Below are 27,801 nucleotides of genomic sequence, written 5' to 3'. Positions count from 1 at the left end.
CTCCCTGAAAAGTAAAAATATATTTTTTTTAAAAAATTGCAAAGGCTGGGAACTCCAAACAGCTGAAACATTGTGATTGTTCTCGTTTACTTTTCAGAGTGGAGTTTCTGCTCGTGGTTTTATTATTTTTTCGGCCAACAATCTGATGCCGGTCCCCATTTGAACCCCATCATGCACTGTGTAGTATATCTACTGTACATACGAGCTAGAGAAAAGCACATTTAGCACCAAAATGCTATTTACAGTAGGTACTATTTTAGCACCAAGGTATGTTAGCTAATTTACTGCAGCACCACAGTACAGTATCTTTCAATTCTCTAGCTCCTCTTGTGTTCCTGGCTGTGATTATATTATCACTGTAAATATTGGCACCAAAACTTTAATGAGTAAAATCAAGTTGCCCATACAAGTGGTCGGGTGACACTCTTACATCTGCACCAAACCAGTGACCCAATATGTTGACTGGGAACATGGTGCTTTGGATGCGACCCTAAACCAAGGTCCTGATTACTTGGTCTATAAAGATAGTGCAAGCGCTTTTCAAAAGAAAGGAGTGTTCACCTTTTTAAAATTCTGCATTTGGGAATTACTCTCTCTTCTCTACTTCACTGATGAACACTGATCCCCTCTTTTATGTACTTGTAGAGTATGTGCTTTGGGATGTTTGGGGTTGAAAGGTGCCCTATAAGGGCAAGCACAGTAATAACAATTTTACAGTCCGTCATCCGGGTACATCTTTGATGTTTTACAGGTGAAAATCTATTTGCCTTTATGTTACATTTGCTTTTATCCCGCATACACCTTGTAATTTAACTCAAGTCAACTCATTACTTCCGCTCTTTAGATCTTTTTGGTGGGACTGTTTTGTTTATTTTTGTTCTTGTTGATTGTATTGTTAACCCTAAAAACCTTTACATTACGATCCACAAAATGCAGCTCATTTTGCGGCTGGCTGGAAATCTGCCCTACAGCGATACTGGCGTCTGTATGAGATGTTCATTTTACAGGTGCTTTGTACTTCTGTTTCTAATAGACTAATTGGAGTAAAGCTGGCCATATCTGCTTTAAAATAAATGATAAACCTCCCCACCAGCAGAGGTCAATATCACGTCAGTTATTATTTTGCTTGGGTAAGTTTGTGTCAGTGGTAGGTGGTTCAGGCAAGCTGATTTCCGATTTCGTCTTGACAGTAGTGTTGGCCGGTGTGAATTCATCCACGAACTCATGCAGGTAAGGCAAGGCGTATGAACTGTATTAAAGCGAATAATCCCTTTTAATAAGATAAGCATTGTCTTTTAAATAAGAAAACAGTTTTAGCGATGTTAATTTATTTGTTGCAACGTGAGACAGGATCGGGAAGATGTTAATACACTTTTTTTTTTTAAAAAAAGAATGCTTATTGCTTATTCGCTACTGCCGGCCAAATGAAGATGAAAATATTAATGATGAAATTCAAGAAAATCCTTTAGAGTACCCGGCATCTTCTGTGAATCTGAAGAGTTGCATTATACAGTATAGGTGTTGTATCTGACGTTTTTGAAGCACAAATATTAAACCGCTAAATTCAAATTACAAATTCATTGCAGCCAGAACTTTAAATTGTTACGTATTGTAATTCACTCTTAACAGTAGACCGATCGAAAGCGTGAACAGTAGATACCGTATGCCTGGTGTAGTAATTACTTTAAGGTTTAGTGAGGATACGGGGATTCTAATTGTAATTAAATTGCAACATTCCTCTTTTTACTTTAATTTTACGCATTTGAGTATGAGGCGGTTTAAGAAAAATTAATCTATTTCGTTTACGTATTTCTACATCCCACATCCCACAGTTACAAATATAATGTAGATATCGTCTTTTCGGTACTGGGTCGGATCGGCAGAATAACTAACGATGGAAAAAAGGCAATAACTACACAGATATTAATATTTTCTTAAAATAATCACACCGATGCTCTATATAAATACTGTGTATACATTCCCCAGATCTTTTTCATTGTAGTCTGATAGATGTTAATGTTCATAGTTAAAATACATTGCTTTAAACCTGTGGCAGAATTCGGAGGAGGAGAATCACCACTCAACCTGTGCACCCCACTCATTTTCTCTCTACACTGTTTTTGTTTGTCTGCCAACTAATTGTATAAAAGTAAAAAACAATGTACAAAATACAGTACATTTCACAAAAAAGAGTTTATTTCCACCTACAACAGCATTAGGGTGCGTTAGTGGAGCTGGGAAATGTTTTGGAAACTAAACGGTTTCCAACTTCATTTGCACACAGATTTCTTTGTTTTTGTTTTGCACTGATATTTGCGTTATATATTTGTTATTGTTAGCATTTTTGTTTTGAAAATGCTATAAACGGAACTCACCCAAGAACACTGTTGAACACAAGAACACTGTAGGCATCAATATTGTCCTGACTGGGAAGGGTTAGTTTAATAATGTAAGAAAAAATATTACGAACGAGATTAAGGCTTTCGGCCCATCTAGCCAGTTTGGTAGTTTCTCATTCAGCAGCTTCTTGATAGTAACTAGGGTTTCTGCTTGAACTACACATGTTCATTTGGAGACGGAGAATTAAGGACAAGAGCCCAGTTCTTTCTGTTGTCTGATAAAGGTTTCTTTAACAAGGTTCTGTCCGGGTAGAAAATCACGTTTACTCTGAGGAAACCTTCGACTTCACGGACTTTGAATTTGAATTGTATAACGTTTTTATCACTCACTGGAGTATTGACCTATGAACTCGGGAGGAGGACAGTGTTTCCTTTGGAAGAAAACTGGTTACAGGCAATCTGCAGTTTACATCGACACAACCAGGAATAAGTCTTTTTTGTATAGCTTTCTTGAAGTACCTTTTTCTTTATTGAAAGTGGAAGGAGAAAAAGAAAACGCTTGATCATTCAAACTTTTTCTTGGGTGAATTATTTTTGCATGTGAGAGTGGAATTTTCCTTGTTATTTTGTGGAATAATTAGAGTCAATATAGAGTAATATAGTGTACATGACCCTTGTTAGCTTGTTTCTGCAGTTCTTGAAAATATTGTACTTAAAACTGACTTACCCTAAATTCTTGTTTGCTATAAGCCAACCTGGGTAATAGTTACCTGGGCAGATCGTTACAGTGTGTTCCATCCCACAACACTTTGAATAAAGAAGTACCCGAAATAATCTGTGCATTGGCAACATTCATCGCTTGCTTTGAAATGCACATCATTTTCCAAGTTTCAGTTTTCCTTAATTGACAGCAGTTTGCTTCGTGTAGCATCTGGCTGGACAAACACAATTTGTAAAATGAACAGCTTCCAAGCCACACCTCTTTCGCTTTCTAAATTGCACTTTTGAGGACGTTTCCTGAACTTAAGACCAACAATAGAAAACCTGCAGTACATTGCAGCCATCAAAAATGAAGTATTTTTGCAATAAATATAAAGGCAGGAAACACCCTGGATGGGATACCAGTCCATCACAGTTACAAAGGAACAGGTAACAGGTTTATTCCATGCTGAAAAGAGAAGAAAGAAAACACAACGTTTCGGCCGTGGAGCCTTCTTCAGGTGTGAGAAAGACAGGGCAGTAAGCAAAGGTAATGTAGCAGGAGAACAAAAGCTGGGAGAGAGGAGGAGCGAGAGGCAGGAGCAGGGGACAGAAAGAGAGGCCAATCAGGAGGTGTGAAGTCAGGATAGGTGAAGAGAGGTGTGAAATGAAACCTACAATGAATAGAGAGAATTTAGAAGAAAAGTAGTCTGTCACTGAGAGAAGGGGGAAGGTGTGATCCTAGCTGCAGGATAAGTTTGGTTTCTGTAGTCTTTCTGATGTAGGAGTTAGGAAAACCATCTTTGAGAACACAGACAGAGAACGGAGACGGAACCTCATTACCTTTGCTTACTGCCCTGTCTTTCTCACACCCGAAGAAGGCTCCACGGCCGAAACGTTGTGTTTCCTTTCTTCTCTTTTCAGCATGGAATAAACCTTTACTTGTTCCTCTGCAGCCTACGCATGCTGACACAGCTTCCCACCTGAACTACTACATTGCAGTTACAGACACACAGACAGCAGGGCCAATTTTCCCAGACCCTACTAGTGTGTCTTTGGACAGTGGGAATATAGAGCCCACACGGGAACTTAGGGGGCCCGTAAAAACTCTATCCCAAGTCCAGAATTGAACCCAGATCCACAGTGCTGTGAGGAAGCAAAGCTAACCACTCACCACTGTGCTGCTTGTAACCCTTCTTAAGAACAGACTAATGCCTTTTTTGTCTTAGTGTTCCTTCTTGAAAACAGTGGAACACAACAGCGTTCCTCAGACAAAACATTGCTTTGCAGTTACCCAGGGAGGGGCTGCAAACCAATTACCTAAGATGCGGCTTTGATTATCTGCCTGTAGAGAGTCCCGCCTTTTCATTCACTTTTCCCATTCTCCAATGAAAGGGGTAGAAACTAGAGCTAGAAAAAAGGTGGCTGTATACAGTATCTGTAACCGTCCTGTCCGTATGCTTTGTCTTCCTGTCAGTCGGCGATCATGAAGAGCTCCAAGGAAGCCGTGCAGACAGCAGCCAAGGAATTTCTTCAGTTTGTGAACCGTGGCGTCTCTCCTTACCATGGTAACCACGTGCGCTGTTTGTTTTTCAGAGGGCCTGGCAAAACAGTGGGATGTCTCTTGGCCGTCAGTTTGCATTCGTGTCTTTTTAGTGTTTGTTTTCAAGTGTATATTCTTTTCAGAGATACTTGTGTGTTGGAATACTGTGCTTTTTCTGAAATGTATAAATAAATCGCACACGGTTATTGTGCCACAGACCGATGTGGTGTCAGCAATTTGATTACCCAAGAAATGGCCATGGCTTATTAATCTTCTTTTCAGTTTAGCCCTAATACAATAGAAGAGTTAATGAATTATTCTGCTTCATATGGAAGATACCCCAATTTTTTTTTAAGCAGGGCAGGCCCACACAAGACAATTCTCTGTGAATTGTGCTCGGACCTCTGCAGGGCACATGCAGAACTCCCACTGAATTTTGAGCTTTAAGGATCCCCCAGAGGAAGTCCTCCTTTAAGCTTTAAGCAGGCCTTCATCAAGAATCCTTAATTTTTCCAGCATGGTATTCATAGCAGTTTGCAAGAATTTTGGTACACAAACCCTGTTTTTGTTTTAGAAATCTTTGATGGAAGAGATACTGCAACCTACATAAAACATTATATAATGCTATCAAATATCAAATCATACAGTCCAAATATTTCCGGTTGTGTTTTAGGTATATACTGTACTTATCTACTATATATCTAAATATAATGACTCCACTGCTTTTTTTCTGTAATTGTGTGTCTTTAAATATAAATTCCAGTTGTTGCATAATGTCAGCTCCTTACATGTAGAACTGCCTGTTTTAAAGACTTGTGTGTCAGTTAACAAAGCCATTGATCTTCTGATAAGGGTGCTAAGAATTTTGCTGACGAGTAGCAAGTGGCAAAGTCAGTTTTTATTAGTTTTAAACTTTAAACTTAGCTGTTAGTGCTTGAAGATCCTCCAGGAAAGATATAATGTGACACCTGGGTTTTTGCAAGTAAGTATTGCAAAATGCTGTGGTTCAGTATCTGTAATGGGATCTAAGTTGGGATATGATCGCCAGCCCCAGTTTGGGGTCTCCAAATGGCTTAAGCATCATTTTCCTCCACCCAGTTGCTTAAAAAACATTTATGATAGCTGAAGTCTCTTGTTCTGTATGATACCTCAGAAGTGCTGTTACAAAGGCATTATTTTCTGTTATTTCTTCACGAGAAGTCAATTTTAGGAAGTGCAGTTATACTTCATGGGGCCTGTGTGTTGAATACCCTTAGCTTGTAAACTGTTGCACCTGGGTCACTACACAGGCGCAGAATTTCATAGTGAAATGATGTGGTGGAGGTTTTCTTCCAGTCTCTCAAGCTGTCACTTCAGCTGATATGTGTATTTGTCAGATGCATGATGATGATGATGATAAAAGGTGGCCCTTTTGATATTGGGCATCTGTAAATGTTAGGGAGCAAGTGGAGGGATATCCCAGTCACAGGTTCATTACATTGCAGGCTCCACTCAGCAGGAGCCTACAGGTGTAACCCAAGTTAAGGTCACTGACAGTTCCTAGCTGATAGGTGTAAAGGTTAAGCAACCAACAGTATGAGCACTACTGTATGTGTTGGAACACTTTACAGTTTATAATTAAAAGCAAAAGAGGAGTTAACCAGCATGATTGGTTGGCTGAGGGGTAATGCATTGCTCTGTTTTCGTGCAGTTGTGCAGGAGTGCAAAGCCATGCTTCTGGGAGCTGGGTTTAAAGAACTAAAGGAGACAGAGCATTGGAGCATCGAGCCTGACACCAAGGTGAGTACCTCCAGTCGTTCTGTTCCTGGGCAGAAGCAGGACAGAACTGATTAGATCGGAGTAGCGAGCATCAGATCAGGGCAGCGAGCATCAGATCAGGGCAGCGAGCATCAGATCAGGACAGTGAGCATCAATTCCAGCACTTGGGTTACAGTCAAACATGTCTTATACTGTAGAATTATGGTTGTACATACATTGAAATGAGGTGATTACACGTGCTAACCTGCTCCATATACATTTTCTCCTTCATCTTGGCTATTTTTTTTAGAATTTTATAAAGCAAACAAGAAAGAAATGTTCACATCACAGAAAATCAAGACACCGAGAGAAAAACCTTGACAAGAATTAAGCTTAGCCAAACCGAAAGAGACATTGTGTGGGTACATGCTGTATGTGCAACACTGCTGTTCTTGAATTTCCATTGTATTGTTTCCTGACAAGCGAGAAAATCTTGAGGTTGCAGCACAGTGCTGCGTCTGTGTACTTCTTTAAGCACTGTTATAGTATATGGAGAGCTGTCACCAAGAAAAAACAACAACTTTGAGTTTCATAATGTTAGTTAAGTGGCTCAACCAGGAAAGGTGCTTGTCCATTATAGGTTAGGCTCTGTGCTCATTAAAGGTTATTAAACCTTAAATGTTCTAATCTGAAATGAACACTTTTATGGGTGTAATGTAAGCAAAAACTGGTTAGGGATGCCAATGGCGACTCCATGAGTGAAGAATGTCATGGTCACACACTCCACAAGTCTGAGTGGGAAGATTGCTATAAAAACTTCATTTAAAAAAAACTGTCTTTTTTGCCAACACACGAATGATTCAAGTGCTCTCTTTGTTTTTTTTGGCAGTACTTTGTGACCAGGAATTATTCCACCATCATCGCATTTGCCGTAGGGGCGTTGTACAAGCCTGGCAATGGTTTCTCCATAATTGGCGCTCACACCGACAGCCCCTGTCTGAGGGTAAGGCCTACAAATCTCCAAGTAGGGTAGGCCTCTGCTGCAAGTACTGGTAATTAAAAGTGTTTCTTTGCAATTGAGTTTCAATCAACTGGCTCACAGCTTCAGCCAACAATCTTGTGTTAGTGTTAATTTTGGCAGAGCTGGGACTTAACATTATAACGGTCACTTCCAGCATTCAGTATATTAGTTAGCAACATTTTATTTTTTACCATATATAATGTAGGATGAGTGAATTATAGTACAAGATGCCACTAAAGACACACCACTGTGATAAGGCACTGTGGTTAATGTCTAAAGGCACACCACTGTGTCAAGGCACTGTGCTTAGGAGTGTCTAAAGGCACACCACTGTGTCAAGGCACTGTGCTTAGGAGTGTCTAAAGGCACACCACTGTGTCAAGGCACTGTGCTTAGGAGTGTCTAAAGGCACACCACTGTGTCAAGGCACTGTGCTTAGGAGTGTCTAAAGGCACACCACTGTGTCAAGGCACTGTGCTTAGGAGTGTCTAAAGACACACCACTGTGTAAAGGCACTGTGCTTAGGAGTGTCTAAAGACACACCACTGTGTCAAGGCACTGTGGTTAATGTCTAAAGGCAGACCACTGTGTCAAGGCACTGTGGTTGGAAATGTCTAAAGGCACAGGACTGTGACAAGAACTCCTAATGTCTGAAGACACACCAGTGTGCTGCGGTACACCTCTTGAGATAAAGCTTTAATAGAACGCCTCTCTGCTCTTCAGGCTTTCCAAGGTATCATCTTCTGTTTTAGCTGATTGTCAGGGCTTGTCTGTTTTGTGACGCCCAGGTGAAGCCACGTTCTAAGAAGACGAGCCAGGGCTGCCTGCAGGTGGGGGTTGAGTGCTATGGAGGGGGCATATGGAGCACCTGGTTCGATCGGGACCTAACTGTTGCTGGAAGAGTCATGCTGAAGGTGCCCCAGGTTTTTTTTTCTCATATTCTATATGTCTTGATCTTTTGAATACAGTATATTGGTGATTGGAATATAAAACCACAAGCTGCATGCTTGAAGTGTTTTAAACCTTTCAAACCTTTTAACCTTTGTCACTACGTTTGTATGATGAGCGAGCTGAAGTGCGTCAGATGCACAGCTGTGTTGCGTTATCTCTACCTGATGTGTGAAGACGTTTTTTGCATGGCCTGTTTTTCCAAATCTGTCTGACTGAACTTTTCACACATTGAGCAGCTCATAAATCTGTCCCCTTGACACCCACTGTCCAGAGATCCCCTCTGTTCTGGCCTTTTGCAGTCTGAGAAAACGGCCGTGTAACCCATCTCCTGCTTGCGTTGCTCACCAGTGGTATTTGATCCTTTCAAATAGCGAGATGGTTGGCGTTAAAAGAGCTGTGCATGAAAATGGGCACATCATTGCCCTTTTATTTTTTCTTTCTCGCCCCAAAATATGAAAACAACATTTTTACTTTCATTCATGTGTTCATCTCCCTGCCCTCCCAGTCTCTCAGCCTCTTGTTCAGCAGAGTTCTCTTAGTGTTTGGGCTCATTGTGCTGAATCCAGAACTGCTGTATCACTAGCCCTCCCAGCTGTCTCAAACACTCACTGGAAAGAAACAGGCTGTTTACATGGGGGAGGAACTCAGCTGTCAGGTGTCAGGAGAGAAACGACTGACAGCTGGCTAAACACTGTGACTCAAGCTCACATTTTCCGGTGCATTATGGCCACTTCATCAAGAAACCTTAGTCAATCTAGCCTTTGTGGCAAGTAACATAGAGAAATGGGGGTTCTCTGTGTCACCACTATGGCTGCCTGATCAGTGTTGATCTCAAAATTCACATCCTTGCACTGATTGAACTTACACATTGATAGGTCCATGAAGGATTGCTTCAGACTTGCACCTGACAGGTTGCAGCAGTTGAAATCTGGCCTTTACCACCCACAACTCTTCTTCAAAAACTATTTAGCCTGTGAACTCCAAGATGTCATTCTAGTGACAATTACAGTATAGAAATATAGGGCTCCTGCACGAACCATATGAATGCCATTTCTGTTCTTTTATTTGGAAGCTACGGTATATGTATCATAAACATCTTCAAAAATGCTTGCTGTTTCCAAGGTTTGTTTTTCCCTCCCAATTTTCAAAATGGCCCCGTTTCAACACCTTGAATTCGATTAACACCAGTGTTAGCCGCTAGCTCTGGATACATAAGCAAAGCTTTAATCCTCACAGGTTGCTGTGGATAGTCATCAACATCATCATCTTGTGTAAGAACAAGGAACAATTTTGTAGGTTGAATAAGATAAAGTAAATTAATCAAATGACCCTAAGAGCAACAGATTAGTGCAAGTACCTGGCATACAAAGAGAAGTAAGGACTAAAATAGAAGAAGAAGATCACTATATTGGCCATATACAATTTCTTACATGAGGAATTTCTCTTTCCGCATACCCCAACTCGCTCTCCATGATAGGGAGACAGGGAGAGAGAAGCTTGGGGTCAGAGAGCCGGGTCAGCCATTTATATGGCACCCCTGGAGCAGCTGGGGTTAAGAGCCTTGCTCAGGGGCCCAACGGAGTAGGATTCCTCTGCCGGCTGCCGGATTTGAACCAGCAACCTTCCAGCCAGTTCCTTCCAATGTAAACACCCTGTTGGCATATATTGTGTTAACAGTGAATAAGTGCAAAAATGAAGTAACCTTACCAGTTTTAGTACTGAAACCATTAGAGTAAAACAGTGCTGAAGATGTTGGAGAACTGAGGTGCTGTCTTGAGCACATCTGACAGGTGAGCCGTTCTGATTTCTGTTGAGAAGATCATTACATCACAGAAGAGCAATAGTAGAGGTAAAGTACAGAATGTCAGGTGGAAGGCTGAAGAGGAAGAGGAAAAGACAGGTGAGAGTTGGGGTTACCTTTCCCAGCTGACCTGGTTGAGGCGTCTCCAGAAGACGACTTTTAATTGAAATCTGGAATCTGCAAACGCATGAATTCTGAGGCTTGAACTTGAGGGGGTTTAAGATAAAATGACATTCAGTTAAGACATTAGAGATAGAGGCTATTATTAAAAAATGACACATCTTTACAAAGTGCATGCTGCTGTAAAACTTGGCACTTACATTTCTTAATTGTTTTACTCTTTTTTCAGGGTTATTCTTGCAGAAATCTGTTTCTTTGACAGGCTGCTACTGAAAATTGAGCAATTATGTTTTAAAACAGTTAATTATGATAAATCCTATTTTGGAGAACAAAAGCAGTCTTCTGGTTTTATGGTGGTCTAGTGTGTAAATTATATTAATGATGAGGAAAATCAGAAAATGAGTCAAGTACATCTGATTGATATTAGTCATAGATTAAATTTACTAAATGACTTGCTAAATCACTTCTCACCCAATCTGAGGTGTACTAATGTCAGTGTTGAGATAATGGTAGAGGCCACTAGTAGAGACTTGATTGCTGATGCCTGTAATATATATATATATTCATGTATTGTAACTCTGAATTGTGTCTGAGATACCTACTGTATGTCTTTCCTACAGAGATCTACAGTAAATGAATGTGTACCTACATTTCTCTATATTTTGCCAGTATAACTTTTAAAGCATTTGAGATTATGAAGGGGATCAGTGGTTTCAGAAGTGATGTGCTGTGCCCACACACAGATATATATACAGGTGTATGTTTAATCTAACAGTTAGCAATGATAATTATTTTCCATTGGCTGATTAGGCGTCCTTTAAAGTCAGCTGTGAAACATGGGCCAGAGGAAAATCTGAAAACATACAGGATGATTAGGAAGTTATTTGGCCTTTTCAGACACAGAACAGGGAAACATGGTTCACATACAGTATGAACCAAACCATCAGGATTTAGCATCATAATAGTGACCAGCAGGGGGCACACATGTCACTAGTGTTCATCATAGTTATTCCTTGGAATATACTCTGTTTACTCAGTGGGTCACCAGTGCCTTCTGGTGTGTATTACCCTTGTCTACAGGATGGTGTTCCCTCGGTTACATTTGTGTGTTTACCACGTTTCCTTGCTTAGTTTGCCAACTATATAAACATCCTGTATATTCAAGACTGAGAATATTCCCGACACAGGGTTTCCCAGCATAAGGAACACCACATTCAGTTATTCTTTCAGACTGAGTTTCTCTCATTTAGAATCGTTCACTTGTTTGTAATGCTAGCTGTGATTCCCCGCGCAGACTGGCCAGCTGTTGTCGCAGAAGCTAGTTCACATCCCGAGGCCTGTTCTACGCATCCCGCACCTGGCCATCCACCTCCAGAGAGACGTCAACGACAGCTTCGGCCCCAACAAGGAGAGCCACCTGTGAGTGACAGCCAGCACGTACTGCCATTGCTCAACCATAACAGCAGTGAGAACAGGGTGTTGATCTATGATCTTTCCTACGTTAAGGAATCACATTTCCTGTTAATTTCTGGGTTATATTAGCACATCTGTTACCACATGTGCTTGCGGCAGCTGGAAGAAGAAAATCAGTAAAATCATTGTATTTTGTTGGGAATTTTATTGAACTTTGTACCCAACAAAAGTCTTTTGTGGTAGTTGGGATTGAAATGTGATGCTTTTTCCCCCCCTTCATTAAATTGCTCTGCATTACCCTAGGAAATGATTGGCAATTTAATAGGAGGAAAACAGAACTGAAAGTACAAATTGCTAGTGCAGCATATTGTCTTATGCAGAGATTACTGGAAGAGATTGAGAGTTCTAGGCTGTGAACCTGCGGGTCACTCTTGGTATAGACCAAGTATGAGTGAAGCTCGGGAAGTGATTTTACTGCAGTGCTTTCCGCAGGCATGATCTGTGGATTTCTCAAATGCTCAAGCAGCGGTAGACCTCTGAAAAAAGCCTTCATACGTCAAGCACATCCAGTTTCCTTGCTGATCATGTTTTAACAGTCCACTGTTCCAAATTCCATTCCACTCCAAAAGGAGGTAGGCCCTTGTATCTCTACTATACAGTAGCTTAGTCCATGGGTTCAAATGGGACAAATTGACTGTTAGGTGGCCGGTCTTCTCTGCAATATCACTTTCTAAAAGATTAAAAAAGGCTCAATAGTTTATATTTCAGAAATAAGTATGTTTCAAGGTGTATTTTCATCGGACTCCTCCGTAATCGATGGTTGGGGGGAGTCCCCATTACCTGTAAAGGACTTTGAGTGGAGTGTCCAGAAAAGCGCTACATAAGTGAAAGTATCATTTATTAGGAATTAATCTGGGCGATCTGCTGATCTCCGATCCTGCTCGTTGTCTCCTCCAGTGTCCCAATCCTAGCCACAGCAGTGCAGGAAGAGCTGGAGACAGGTTCTGCTTCAACTGGGGATGCCAGCAGTGCCACAACAACGGTAATAGACCCTCACAACTAAATTCTGTAGCATTGTCATCAACTCGGTGATCTTTCACACCCTGATTTGGCACTAAAGATGTCGCTGTGGCATGTTAGTTAGGGTGCAGGACCCAGGTTACTTTATGGAAAGCATGCTCAGAAATTGTGACAATTTTCCCAGAACACATCCCTGTTTAAGGTGTTTTATGTCTACATCAGACCCTGTAAAGGTGCCCTAGCCGAAGTTACCTTAGGGGTGGGTTTGTGTTTCATTCCTGTAGATCCTGGTGTTTCATCGAAGCTGGACCATCTCTTTATCAGGCTTTCTAACTATCTAGCTATCTTAATTACGACAAAGGTCTATTATAACATGAGGATAAATATGGCCCTGCGTTTGCACAGGCTTCAGTGATGACTGAGATACAGAGCTGTCTTCCAAAATTAATTTTCTGGTAAGTGGGACAGCACTCGGGTCACAACCTAGAGCAATGGGATATTCCATTGGCAGGGGCAGAGTGCTTTTCTATGACCCTCCTGTCAGAAACTGAGATAAATCTGACAAATAAAACAAGTTTTTCTTCCAGCTTTATGCTTTTGTGCTGCTTATGAGAGCAATACTGCTAGAGCTTTATTTAACATAGTTATAATTTTATTTTGCATTTAAAAAAACTGTCAAAACCTGCACATGAAGTGTGAATGTTGACATCACTTTATCTTTTTATGCTTTCCTCGATATGCTTTTCCAAATTTTCTTTAATGCTCATTGGTATTTGAAGCCTTCAGGGCCTTACTGGGTCTTGGACATACAGATCTTCTATGAGAATAGAAACAAACGGGTCACACGTAGGTTGATTTTAAAGTGGGGGAAATTCCTACAGCATGTTTTCCAGTTCAAGTCATCCATTTTTGCAATTGCAGTTAATATCAATGAGTCTATAAATAAATGATAAAGGCTAAGTATAAATAATAAATAAAGGCTTGCACTTTAAATGACTGCAAATACCTGTTTGTCTAGGGATACTAAAGTAGATTAAAGTTTTTGTGTTTAATTTTGTACTAGAACATTTTTTTGTTTCAGTGAAGTGACATTTCTTTGAAATTGTTTTCTGTTTGAAGCAGTTTTCTGATTGCTTACTGAGTAAACAGTGGTGCCTTTTCAGGTGATCAGAAATGGCACAGGATTTAATTTAAAATGTATATAGCTTGACCTATGGCCACAGCCTCTTTTGAAGAATCTGAAAATGTGCTAAAGGTTTCGAAATGATCAGTGACAAGAAATGTTGTTTATCTTCTTTTCTATGTTGAATAACTCATGTGTACTGCTAGATAGATAGATAAGACTTTATTGATCCCGAAGGGAAATTGATGAAAAATTGATGTGCTACTGTACCTCACAGCATTGGGGCCTTGGGTTCAGTTCCTGGGGTACTATCTGTATGAAGTTTGTATGTTTTCCCTCTGTTCATTTTGGGTTTTCTTCCGGGTGCTCCAGTTTCCCTCCACAGTCCAAAGACATACTGGTAGGTTCTTTTAAAATCAGCTGGGATGTGATTTTGTGTTTGTGTGTGCCTTGAGATGGACTGGGTGTATCCTGCCTTGGGGAGTTAGGCCTCAAACTCCCCTGAGACCCTGTGCTGGATAAAGCGGTTTAGAAAATGGATGGATGGATAAAATAACAGGTAGGAATGTTGAGATCTGGTAACGTTCCTATTTAAGGGCATCACGGAGTATCTATTCTATGCCAGGTAAACTGCTCTTGCTACTTCAGCGTGGATCCAGCTTCTCCTGACCTTACTCTCTCTCCACTCTTCTCTCTTCCTCCGTGCTGTCAGTCAGAGAAGCATCATCTAGCCCTCATCAACCTGCTGTGCACCGAGCTGGAGGTGGAGAAAGAGTCCCTGCTGGATTTTGAGCTCTGCCTTGTGGACACTCAGCCGGCTGTGAGTTTCTTTCACACCGCTTTCTTTACTTGGCGTTGCTGAGGCGTGCTCTTGATTGACAACAAAGGAAAAAAAAAGGTGTTTTCTCAGTCTGAAGGTTAGAAAAAGCCATTCCTGGCCCTAGTCCCCAAAACAGCCACTCAAGCACCTAAAAAATTCATTTTATGGAGAGGCCCTGCATTCCCCAAGTGACAGGAGACAATTGGCCAACCTGCTTCCTGACATTTGCATTCTTTTGTCTCACTTGTTCTGTCAAAAATTATCCAGCCTTGCGTTGAAGAACTCCAAGCAGCCCGCTCCAAAAAATGTGCATAAGCAGCTTATTCCACAGATGCACAACCCTTTGTGTAAATAAATTATTTGTATTTGGAGCCTCTCTCTTATTAGTGAGAACTGTGGCAGTCTTCCGTCTAATGCTTAACTCTGGTGTTTGGTAATGAAACCGTGCAGTTTGGTTTTGGGTGAGTGCACAAGATTCTGCACAATTAATTTACAATTAATTTAAAAAATCTAATTATCCTATAATATCCTACACTTACACCTTGATATGAATCAGGGGATTCTAAAATCAAATACTTAAGCATCTAAGCACACTAATGATCAGATGTAAGATCATAAAGGAGACTCTTAACTTTGAGCTGTTTTTTTGTTACCCAGAGGCTGTCCTTTGTGCTTTGCAGCTTACTTGCTGGGGATCTGCAGTATCAGTTCATTTGAGCTACATTCATGTATTAGATTTATATTTTACACTTGTAATAACACAGAAATCACGGCAAGAGACATCAGTGTGATACTATGCAAACAGAGAGCCCTCTCCTCGATTTGGTTGCTAGGCAGCACTTTTTACCTCTACAAAGTAATTGTTCTTACAGCATTTATGGTGAAGCTACAGCTCAGTTTTCCTTTGTGACATAACGACATGTACAGTTGACAAAACCATTTTTTTGGGATTAAAGAACGACGGGCCAAAGAAATCAATGACAAAAAAAAACACTTTTTGTTATTCCGGTAAAACACAAATGTCGACAGAGCAGGCATAAATACAGTGCTAAAATACAAGACTTTTGTTGTTAGTAACCCAAATTAGTTTGTAATATTTTTCACATATTTGATATACTGTATGAATAGCGGAGTAATGTGAACTCGTGTCTTTTCTAAGGTGCTGGGAGGCGTGTTTGAGGAGTTCATCTTCTCTCCTCGTCTTGATAACCTCCACAGTTGTTTCTGTGCCCTGAAGGTGAGATGTGTTTAGTTTAGGTCCAACAATGCAGATTTTTTTGGGCTTAACTACAGTTCTCTTTGCTCAAAGGATGTACAGTAGAATTTGATTTTCCCTGACTTAGGGCCTCACTTGATGAACCACAACCTAGGAGACACACATGTTTTAAAAAGACTCAGCAGTACTGAAGGAATGAATAGAAATGCTTACGTGTTGTGTGTAGAAGATACGCGAGGTTACAGCTCAGGCCGTCCTCCCTGCGTAGGGATCAGATAAGCCCACACATGTACTGTAGCTGGGCTCCGTATTTACTCCTCTCTCACTCTCACAGTCTGTTCTGCTTAAGCTTATATTACACTGTTTATTATATCCTGCTTAATTGTTTTTAATTCCACAGAACAATTTCCCTTAAATTCCCTTTATATTTATTTTATATGTGTAGCTCCCTTTGCTCCATAGTGGAGATCAGTTGCTGTGTGACAGTGAGCCTTCACACACTATGCCTGTACTCCACTAGACACTGACTCTATCAGTCTCTTTCCACAGTCCAGTGAAAGTCCGTTACAGAAAAGGTTCAAATGGGAGGTTAATTAATTCCATGCTTAAAACTCAGATGATAGAAATGACGCACCGTTTCAGCTGTGGAGCCTTCTGCCACATGCCACAGCCACAGAATTACATTTTGTAGGGTGAAATTAACCTCTAATTGTTCCAATCAAAAGTATTAGTCTGTTATGGAATACTATATGCAGATACATATGTATTTATTAAATGAATTAGATGCAAATGTTCTGTCCATACAGTGTATTTAGATTTAGATTAGTAAAAATAGTAACCAATCAAATAAATAAACCTCTAATAGTCTGTATTCAATATGAATTCACAGGCACATTCTAAGTGTATCTGCCCAGTCTTTTGGGTTGTTTTCAAGATGTGGGTTGGCTTTGGGCGACATCACATCACGCTGTCCAGAGTAAAGTAAAGTCTCTATCTATCTAAATGCAGTCTTAAACGAGAACCTGAAAAAAGAAGTATAAACTGTTCTGTTTACAGTATATGGAAATCATTTTAGGTATACAATTTCAGAGAAGCCATACGTCTAATTTCTTAATACTAGGCATTTTAACGCCAGTCTTTGTTGTTTGGGTCTGCTAAGTTGACAGTAAAAAAGTAACAATGAACTGCATTAAAAATGGGCATCTGTCTTTGCCTGACTTATAGGGCTGTGCTTGTACTTTAAGGGAATAGTTATAGTAATAGAACCCCAAGCTTGGCTCACTGTATTTGTAGTCTGTGCAGTTTTGGAGTGGAACATTAGAGGTTCAAAGGTTACAAATGAGTGGAAGCCATTTTGGTTTTCAAAACCCAGTGGGTCAAACCTGCCTTTTCCCTTCCAACACAGGCTCTGATTGACTCCAACTCCCTGGCCAAAGACCCCAACATCCGTGTGGTGACGCTGTATGACAATGAAGAGGTGAGCAGATGTGATGCGCCTGGGCCTGTTGAGATCTCCAGAATAACGAGATTAGAGAAAACCCGGACAAACCACCCAGAGGCTGGAACGCTTTGTCATACTGCGTGCTCTAAACCACTGGCAGCTGTTGTTGTCCTTTGAAATTTCGATACGGAATGCTGAGATGTCTCTTTGAAACCTTCCAATCTTTTCAAATGAATTTTGAAACTTGAAAAATAATTCAGTTTTATCAATTTAAAAATGTTGGTATAAAATTTCAAACTGCAGTTGCCCGACATTCATAGAATCTAATGGTCTTTTGTTTTCTAGACTCCAGGGCGTATATGATGCAAAATATGTATTTAAGGCTAAATTTAAAATGGGGAAAAACAATTAGCAGCGTTTAGTACATTATTTATTTGAAAAATACCAGAGACTGAAACAAGACTACACGCAGTCTGGACAAGTCGTATGCTGATGCTGGTAACGGCTGTGCTTTAGTAAAGTAAAGTTAGTCAATTTACCTCTTTGGTTTTCCTGGGTGTGGATATAATCAATGAGGGTCCAATTAAGCAGATCATTATTTCCGTTTAGTGTCCCATGTAATAAAAGACAGCTGAGCTTTAGCAAAATCTAGAAAACAGAAAAGTGTTTTAAGTACATGATATTTTGTAACGTTTCTTATGTTCTTTAGACACTCGCATGCCAAAGGTAAGAGTTGGCAAACCCTGAATGGGTTGAGTGTGTCACTGATCACCAGGTAGATTAGGTTACAGTTTCTTTAAAAACGATAAAAACGCTTCTGAGTTTAGCACAGTAGTTAGCATTGCAGCCTTGCAACTCAAGGGTCTAGTGTTGAATTCCGGACCTGGGGTACTATCTGCGAGGAGTTCGCACGTTCTCCCAGTATTCACGTGGGATTCCTCTGGGTGCTCCGGTTTCCTCCCGCAGTCCATGCTGGTGGGTTTAATTGGCTTCTGGGAGAACTGGCCCTGATGCGAGTGTGTGTCTGTGTGTGCCCGGGCAACTGACAGATGTTCCTATTGCATGCTGGGATAGGCTCCGTTTCCGTTGACGTCTAGAGTCAGCCTGATTTCTGCAGGAGGGCAAGATGCAGACGGGAGCTTTAGGCTTTTCTTAAATTACATTTTCTGTTTTGCTCAGGCGAGAGGCTTGCTGAATCGCCGATATAATAATGAATTTTTAGAAAGCGCCTTTCTCAAGGTGCTTTACAGAACGCCAACAAAAAAATAATACAGCACATTAAAAAAACAATGAGAATCACAATGAGAGGAGGCAGTGGATGGGTGTACTGAATACAGTAGGAGCGGAAGGGGGTAAAGAACAGAGCCAGTTAAGTAAAGGCCCTTCTAAAGAAGCAGGTTCGAGTCTGGATTTGAAAGAGTTCAGGTCTCCGAAAGGCGACCTGCGAGTGGACAGCTGCTCCCACGGTCCTTCCTGACGTCTTTTGTCTCGGCTGGTGTCCCAAGGTGGGCTCGGAGAGCGCGCAGGGCGCCATGTCGTCCCTGACCGAGATCATCCTGCGGCGCCTGGCCTCCAGCAAGGAAAACCTGACGGCCTTCGAGGAGGCCATGCCCCGCTCCTTCGTGATCAGCGCCGACATGGCGCACGCCGTGCACCCCAACTATCAGTGAGTCTCTCGGCAGGGGCGGGCAGTGGCGGGGATCTGTTGTTGTTGGGGGGTTTTTTTTACAAAAACACTCATCCGGGGCTGCCACGGAGGTCATTTCAGCAGGTGCATGTTCAAGAAACAAATACAAAGGGGCTTCAAAGCAGCTCATCCAGTGAAAGATCGTTTTGCTAGCCAGCTGTGGTTGGGACTCCCCCAGGTGACGGAGTGAAAGTTGGCAGAGGAGGCTGGGATTGATAGGTTGGGTCCTTTCAGCCAATGGGGACCTCCCAGACCCCCGCCGGCTTACGATGGGCACAGCGCTGTTCCAGTCGGCCAAGCCTGCAGTGCGTGAGAAGATGTTTGATTCAGCGGGTGGGAGGATCAGAGGAGCTCGTCGGCTACTCCTCGTTCTCCCCTTCAGCCGTTAGCATGAGCTGCAGACGTAAAAGAAGAACAACAGCAGGCGATTCCAGAATGCACATCTAATGAAAAGCACAAGACGGTAAAAAAAAGAGAAAAGTGTAAATATGATGAGCATCAAAAGCAACTTTTTTCGCTTGTAACTCCAAGACCTTTGTGAACTTACCAGGAAAGCGACAAAATCAGGCACTACAAAATTTAGTTTTGCTGAGTAGTGCACTGTTGTATAAAACATTGCCTTTTTAGACGGGATCCTGTATGTAAAAAGGAGACTTTTCCTGGGAGTCACTACTGCAGCAAAACATAACTACTGTAAAATCTTGTTTTCAAACGTGTTGAACATCCCTTCAAGAAATGAAATAAGCTTTCCCTAAACTCAGAAACAATCTGACACGTCAATTCCACAGATCCAGAATGAAACCATTTCTTTAAAATAGCCATGTAGCTTTTTACCACTACTGTATAGAATCAGCACAGCAATTAAATTATCACTCATAACTAGAAATGTCATGACTATTGGTTGTTAATGCTGTCTTGTTGTTCCTAAAATTTATTAGTAATATTAGTGCTTTAATTTAATGTTGAATTCTGTATGTATATATATCATTAAAAATGAAGTTTTGTTGATAGTTGTATCTATCTGTCGTCACTCAGAATCTCCAGTAGTGTATACAGTACATTTACTTATTTAAACTACGGATAGGGGACAGCTGCAGTGAATATAATTTGCCACTAGGTGTCAGTATGGATTCAGAGTTGAGTCTCAACTAAATCTCAACTAAATAACATAAAACTTGAGTCCATTCATGCATTATCAGAATGCAGATAATGTAGCAAAGTCAATTAACCTAGCCAGGCTGGTCTGAGGAGTGTGGGAGGAAGTCGGAGCACTCTTGAGAAAACCTACAGTATGTGGACATGAGGAAAAAAGTAAACGCCAGACTGTAGACACTCCAGCCCAGAATCGAACCCGGGACTCAAGAGCTGTGATTAAAAGCCCTGCCATTGCAAAATCCCTAAAACGTATTTTCTTATGAAGTTTTGCAATTTATTGTATCAGAAAGCTACTTAATTGGGTAAATCGTTACTTAAATTGATGTGCTTTTTTGTTATGTGCAGGAAGAGCCAGGAAAAAGGTTAATTGTACTCACTGAGTACATCAGGGCACTATGAATGTACTCCTCAGTCCCCTTTGTACTCGCAAGTTGGTTCCTGACAACCTAAATTACATTTCCATTTGGCAATATGCTGTACTAGCCATCATCTTCAGTGCATTTGTTTTGATGTTGGTAATTGACACATGGGGATTTAAAACTAGCATCCCATTCTACATTGGAGTATCGTGTATGGAGCTAATCTCCAGCAAACAGCAAATGAATTAAGAATGTTCTTGTTTTGTCATTTAATTCACCTAATAAGGGGGTTGAAATTTGTTATCCTGTTTTCTCTAGAGAGAAACATGAAGAGAATCACAGACCAGCTTTCCACAAGGTAAGGGCAATTTTACATTAACGTTAACTTCCCCCATCTTGTACTCCCAGAATTCCTTGTATCTTGAGCGATCAGCTCAGGTCCCACAGGATCTAATGGTCTGTACTGATTTGAAGCGAGCGTTATTTCAACAAGAAATTATGAAGCCTGGGCCATCTTTCACCAGCACGCTAGCGTTGCAGTCATGGGAGTTGGTTTATAAAAGGGTGTTGATAGTCAGTGAACGACTCAATGCTTCCTATACAGAGTTTAAAAATGTAATGGTAGCCATTTTGAGTACTTGCCCACATGATATCAGCATTGTCCCTGTACATGGCTGTCTATGTCAGACCCTTCATCATGTTCTTGACAATGCTACCAGATGCAGATGGTGCAGTTGGGCATCACTGGTACACAATCCCACTGATGGAGGAGGCTGTGAATTCTGTTTATATCCCAGTTATCCCTCACTTTGTTTCTGAAATGTTATTAGAAACTTTGGAAATGACATAGGTTGTCCAATTACCAGTCATTTGGCAGGATATTCTGAGTTAGGCTGCAAAGGAACAAGTAAAGGTTTATTCCATGCTGAAAAGAAAAGAAACACAATGTTTCGGCTGTGGAGCCTTCACACCTGAAGAAGGTTCCACAGCCAACACGTTGTTTCTCTTTCCTTTTCAGCATGAAATAAAACTTTACTTGTTACTTTGCAGCCTATGCATGCTGACACAGCTACCTACTTGAGATTCTGAGTTATTCTTTAACTAATAAAAACAGTGCTCCTGGAGCAGTTGGGGTTAAGGGCCTTGCTCAGGGGCCCAGCAAGTAGGATTCCTCTGCTGGCCACGGGATACGAACCGGCAACCTTCCAGCCACAGGCACAGATCCTTAGCCACAGAGCCACCACATCGCCCCGTTCCGATGTGGCACTTTATTGTAAACAGGCAATGCGTCTGTAATAATTATACCCCATTAGCTGTAAACAGTGTACAATGTATATACGTGTCATTAATTATATTAATAACTTCAAGAGTGAACATCTTGATTAACCAAATTGCATCTACTGCCCTAGAGAACTGTGTCTCAAACCTGACTGAGAAGTTGAAGTCCTCATCACAGATACCCACTGCTTTTAAAACTCATGTGACTCTGCTAGCCAGTTATACACTGGGAAAGGTGTCTCCAGGCTGGTAACCTTCATTTTCCTCACTGGCTGCCTGCGAATATATCAACCGCAATAACAGCTGGCTAACATGTTCCAGACTCCCACAACCCTTGGTGTAAAAAAAAAGTCCCTTCTGTTCTCTGTCTTAAATGCACTGCCCCTTAGTTCCTACTTGTGTCCTTTAGTTTGTATTTCACTGTTGTTTCCTGAATGTCTTTTAAGATTTTGATTTTTTTGGACCAGGTCCTTTATATAGTCTTTTCTGTTCAAGTTTAAGAATATTTGATTATATAAGCCTGTCGAAACTGGACCTCCCTTTAAGCCTGGAATTGTACTCTTTGCTAGTCTGACTCTACGGGCAGCAGTGTCTATAATGAGGTGACCAGAATTATATTGTATGGAAAATAAGCTGTGACTGTGCATTATACAATTTGAACATAATATTGATTAATTTCAGTTCCACACTTTTAAGTATATAAACTTACATTCCGTTTGCTGTTCGTCCTACGTGTGTAGAAAAGGTCAAATGTATCAACGTAAACAGCTTTTCCATTACTTCAGTGCTTTCAATCCTATCTTCCCATCTTAATGTTTTGTTTTGCTATGTGCATGTAATTTGACCTGTTCACTCTTTATTCTTTCTATATTTTCTATTCATTAACCAGTTCTCATTCCAAATACATGCATTCATTTAAATGCCTTCCACTTGTAATTTGAGAAGTCATGTGTTATGAGGAAATTATATTGAAAACCTTCAGAAAATTTGAATTCTGCCATGTCGCATGCTCTTTTTTGTGTCTATGATAGCCATTGGCAATTAGAGCATGATCTGCGCTACTCTGTTACCAAGATAAGAATGATTTCAAGGCTTGGAACACAGGAAAAATGACTGACCTCTCTTGAAGCAGATGGAATAAATTGATCACCTTTTTTCAAATCAGGGGCGAGCCATTACAGTACATTTCTTGAATGGCAAGGAGTCTAGCCAAAGAACATGATATGAATCACAGCAAAAGAGTGTCTGAGGCTGTAAACATAGTGAAAGAACGGAGTGCTTCCCGGTCACCGAGGTATTTATGTGTGAGAAAGGATATCGTAAAATCAACCCAGTTGAGCTTTTCAACCAAATCAACTGTAAATCGATCGATGCCCTCATACAAGTGTGGATTATGCCAGCCTGCAAGTACAATCAGTAACTGTTAGGTCTGCAGTAGTGGAGAGTCAAGCCTGGGAGGTTATGGATATGGATACAGGATCAGCAGGCAGGGCTCAGGCTGCTATTTCAGCATGGTTTTGGACTCCATTGATTGCAGTTCTCTCTCTCATCCCAGGGTCCAGTGATCAAGTTTAACAGTAACCAGCGCTATGCCACCACTGCTGTGACTGCCTCCATCCTGAGAGAGATTGCTACCAAAGTCGACGTTCCCCTGCAGGTAGGTCCTCCGGCTACATGCTTCCTTCCAGGTTTACTACTAAACTGAGCTTTCGTAAACACACCCTGAATCACTGTACATCTATTGCCGGTATGGAATCGCTTTCTGGCAGTGTTCAGTCGACAGTTAAAGGACTGTTCAGTTCTGGCAGTTGAGAGTAATGCCTTCTCTGTGAATTTCTTTCTTCAATCTTTTGGTGTGTTTGGTTCTATCAGAGAAAGGCTTTTGATTTCTTTTTTACTTTTTTAAATTCTTTTTTTAATTTAGCCCTCAACCTTCTCTTGGCCATATCATGTGCCAGTGATATTTGTTCTGGAGATTCTGATTGGGAGTGAGGATGTGGCAATAAGAGTAATGCTGGGTTGTAACTGCTTCAGAATATTTTAGCACCAAACAACACAGAACATGGTGTAATCTTTCAATAGCGATACTTCATCATGCAAACAGCTCCTGCACAAAAGCTGTTTGGCCAACAGCTTCAAACTATAGCTATATGTTAAAACTGGATTCTTGAGCAAAACAAGATGGCTGCGTGACTACCATTTCATTTTCTTTGTTGTCAATATGCAGCCCTTACACTAGCTCCTGCCATTTAAAGACTGTTTGGCCAATTGTCTCCAAATATACAGTAGCATGAATTATTCAGTGACCATAACGTTAACATCAGAGGAACTGTCGTTCCTGTGTTCTTTCAGCTTGTCACAGCATCCTGTGCTTTATTGGTGGAGCGAGTGGGATTTCTCCCATATGGGAAGTAAAAATGGGTTGAAAAGTGCAAATTCTTATTTTGTTTCTGTGCTGCGCCACCTGGAAAGTTTCTGTAACACGTACAAACTTCAAGCGCAACAGCAGTTCTGCACTAGCAATCCCACTACACCACAGGTTAGAAGGAGGAGTGAGAATTTGTTTCGCCAATCAAAGTAAGGGGGAAATTTAGGTACGCCAGATTGTGGAAGCCCAAATTGGGGAAGACAGAATGTGTGAGCCCTGGATTTTAGCCAGGACTCTAGTTTTAACATCTCTAATCAATGACTGCACGTTTTAGGGAGAAAGCTACTGCCGTTATCCGGTAATAAAAATAATTCAAAACATTTTTCGTCTCACTGCCTCCGAGTCCTTGTTGAACTAATGACCAGCAAATGAATCTGAAACAGTATATACTGTATATAAGCCAGTTTTCAAATGTTTTCTACAAGCTAATGGATTTGAGATGCTGACGCATAAATAGTTTCTAAATTGGAAAGACGAAAGTGATCTTGGAAGCACAACAGAAGAGACGACATAATTTACAGTTCAAATGTCTTGGGGAAAAGAGGCAAGGACTTGCCGTTGTGTTCCATCACTTGGCAGGAGATGTTGCCTACACGGCAGTAAAAGCAAGCTTTCTCAAGGACACTCTGCTCTCCATTTACCTTCTTTGATAACCCTGCAGCAGCCCACAAAAAATGATTTCCGATTAGCCCCAAAAACGCAGCCTTGAAAGTGACGCGTTGGGAAATTTCGAATTCTGCCTCTGGTCCTTTTTTTCCTGTAATCGCACACAAAAAAAAAAAAACACTCTGCTTGCAATTTCGAAACACGCATCCCGCAGGTTGTGAAAATGTGTTTGCTGCCCAATTCACCTGCACACTTTCTCATTTCTTTGCTGTTTGAAACTGTTGTGTGTTTTTGTTTTTTCAGTGTGTGTATTATACACACAGTGAAAGACATATACTGGAGTTTCTTTGAATAGTCCATTAAATGAATTTATTATTCATTTTTACAAGGTTTATACCGATTTCATACCAGCAATATCTTAATTTATTGTGGTGCCCAACGTTGTACACAGCATTCTAAATGAGGTCTTGCTGGTGTATTGTTCAGTTTTAACATCCCTCGATTTAAGTTTTAGGCTTATTCCTATGTTATGATTTTTATTGCATTATTTTGAAGATTTAAGTCATTTGTTAGCACGAGTCTTTAATTTTTTAGCATCTTCAAGCTCAGTGTTTTCACACATTTATTAAGATTATTAAGAGATAATGAATGATAAAGACCAGGAATTCTGGCCAGGGTGCCATGGTGAAAACCCTACACTTTTTGAGAAATGCCCTGGGATTTGTAATGACCATGGGGATTTTTAATGACCACAGAGAAACTGGAACTCGGTTTTACTTCTCATCCGAAGGATGGTGCCTATTTTATAGTATAGTGCCCCCATCACTATACTGGGGCATTAGGACCCACACATAACGCAGGGTGAGCATCCCATTCTGGTCCCATTAACCCCTCTTTAGTTTTCCCAGGAGGTCTCCCATCCAGGTGCTGGCTAGGCTCACACCTGCTTAGCTTCAGTGGATTGCTAGTTGTGAGTTGCAGGGTGATATAGCTAGTTTGTACTAGCTTTATGGAATAAGTCAAGGTATTTTAAATATCACATGGGGCACCCCTCTCCTCCAGCTGGGATCAGCAGATCTGAGGAGTGTGACTACTCTTCCTTGTTTTTCCTGTGTGCGGCTGCAGGGTTTGTAGCTGCAAGCCAAGACGCAGATAAAAATATCACACAAGTGTCTGTCCGAAAAATCAACGGGGTTTTAGTGGTCTTTTAAAACCTTTGCGTCTTACATGCCAGGGAATAATGATTAAATTAGATTAATTAAGCAGCCAAAAAGTTGAATAAGGTTATCAAGAGCTGACTTAGAAAGAAAACAAGAAAACCCCATGGTTCTTGAGGACTGGAGTTTAAGAGCTCTTGACTCTGCTTCCTCCTCACCAATGCAAAAGCACAATGGTGTTGATGTCGCTCAACGGGGAACTACACTTCGTACGGAATTTGTGCTTTGAGTTGTGTGCAGAGCTTTGCGGGTGAGTTCAGGTTCTTTTCAAACAGGCACTTAGGCTATTTCAGAAACAGAGGGGGACCCTGTATGTTTCTCTCAGCGTTGAGTGTTTTATGAGTAATTAGTTTTTTTTTTCTTGGGTGTTATTGGCAGGATGTGATGGTGAGGAACGACAGTCCCTGTGGCACCACTATCGGCCCTATCCTGTCCGCCAAGCTGGGCATTCCCGTGTTGGACTTGGGAAGTCCTCAGCTGGCCATGCATTCGATCCGGGAGATGTGCTGCACATCTAGCATCCTTCAGACCACAACACTGTTTCAGGTACCATTGATTCTGCTGGGTCGATCCCTTAAGCTTGATAGCAGCATAATATTGCTCAAGCTGCTATCATCCTAATCTTGAAGAAAATCAGGCAGTAACTATGCAATGGGCAGGCATTCCATCCAGGGTATGTCCTGTCTTGCACCCCTTGCTTGCTGGGATAGGCTGAAAGATTTTTTGCATCCACATATTTGATTTCTTCACCAGAGTACTTTAGCGGGCACGCAGGCTGGTGCGTCCACAGGTGCAGCTGTCCCCATTTTGTGAAAGCCGGCGGGCAAGGGAAATTGTTAGGAGGACAGAGAGATGCATATTCTGAAGAAAAATGTAGATGAAGTGAAAAAGACAGACACGTTTGAAGAGTAGAATGATCAAAAGTTGCTTGGCATAACGGTGAGTACCAGCCTGTCCAAATGTGAGGCACGAAATCCAAATATATTAAAGACTGAGCAAAAATGTATACAGTATTAAAGTACTGTATGTGCTAATACTACTGTATATAGATGTTATCATATACAGTACATAAATGGGCAGTTATCTCAAGCCACACCCTACTTTACTTAAATATATTAGTATATTCACATGGAACACCCTTATTTTTTTAAGGCTTACTTTCACTGCACTGATGTCATTTTCACTGAAGCGGATCCTTATGGGGGGGTTCTGTTTTTAAACTAATGAAATGATTCTGAAATTCACATAGTACATTATGATTTTCTGTCAGTTTCTCTGTGTCACAAGGCTTCTAATTATAGCAGGGTACGGCTCTGTATACAATCTTAAGAAATCATCTGTAGGTCCCTTTGTACTTTCTGCTGCTCAACAATTTTTTTTTTTTCCCCACAGGGGTTCTTCGAAAATTATCCGGCGGTGAGGAACTCCATGATAGTAGATTAGAATAGAAGTCTACAGACACAGGGGCTGCCATTAAAGACAAGAACAAGTACAACCACAGCGGTCTTTTTTAGGTCTATGGGTTTGTAATGTGTTCGGGCCACTACATGATAAATACCTTGAATGAGTTGTGGTTTTTAATGAGGACTGATGTAAATGGACATTTTGTCTGGAACAGTTTTAATTTAATCATCTAATAAAGCATCCTCAGGCATAGACAAACCTTAAATTATTTGGGCTCCTTGTGATATTTGTGGGCTCACAAACTTTGAATTTCCAGATTCTAGTGATCTTCAGCAGTAGCTAAACTAAACGTGTTATGCCTTTTTTGACATGTGTTAATCAGTTTATGTCCCATGGGAAAAAATATACTTCCTAATGATTTTG

The 27,801-nt window shown here is 41.0% G+C and overlaps 1 protein-coding gene across 2 annotated transcripts; it reads left to right on the top strand.

Annotated features, from left to right (window-relative positions):
* The first annotated feature begins 1,159 nt into the window (after positions 1-1,159).
* dnpep (aspartyl aminopeptidase) lies at positions 1,160-27,801 on the top strand. Of its 2 annotated transcripts, XR_011191284.1 has the most exons (16): positions 1,160-1,230; positions 4,516-4,606; positions 6,272-6,360; positions 7,208-7,321; positions 8,128-8,253; positions 11,506-11,630; positions 12,582-12,666; positions 14,480-14,587; positions 15,747-15,824; positions 17,209-17,280; positions 18,750-18,910; positions 20,764-20,803; positions 23,279-23,380; positions 26,353-26,520; positions 26,728-26,913; positions 27,367-27,801. XR_011191284.1 is itself a non-coding variant. In XM_006636787.3 (15 exons), the coding sequence occupies exons 1-15, from the start codon at positions 1,225-1,227 to the stop codon at positions 27,415-27,417; spliced, it is 1,416 nt and encodes a 471-aa protein (XP_006636850.2). In that variant the 5' UTR covers positions 1,160-1,224; the 3' UTR covers positions 27,418-27,801. The 2 variants fall into 2 exon arrangements, 1 of the variants encoding a protein (XP_006636850.2); XM_006636787.3 differs by lacking the exon at positions 26,728-26,913.

The sequence above is a fragment of the Lepisosteus oculatus genome, chromosome 12, assembly GCF_040954835.1.
Source record: "Lepisosteus oculatus isolate fLepOcu1 chromosome 12, fLepOcu1.hap2, whole genome shotgun sequence".
NCBI classification, from domain to species: Eukaryota; Metazoa; Chordata; class Actinopteri; order Semionotiformes; family Lepisosteidae; genus Lepisosteus; species Lepisosteus oculatus.
Note: the sequence above shows the minus strand (reverse complement) of the source record. Positions and strands in the feature narration are given on the sequence as shown.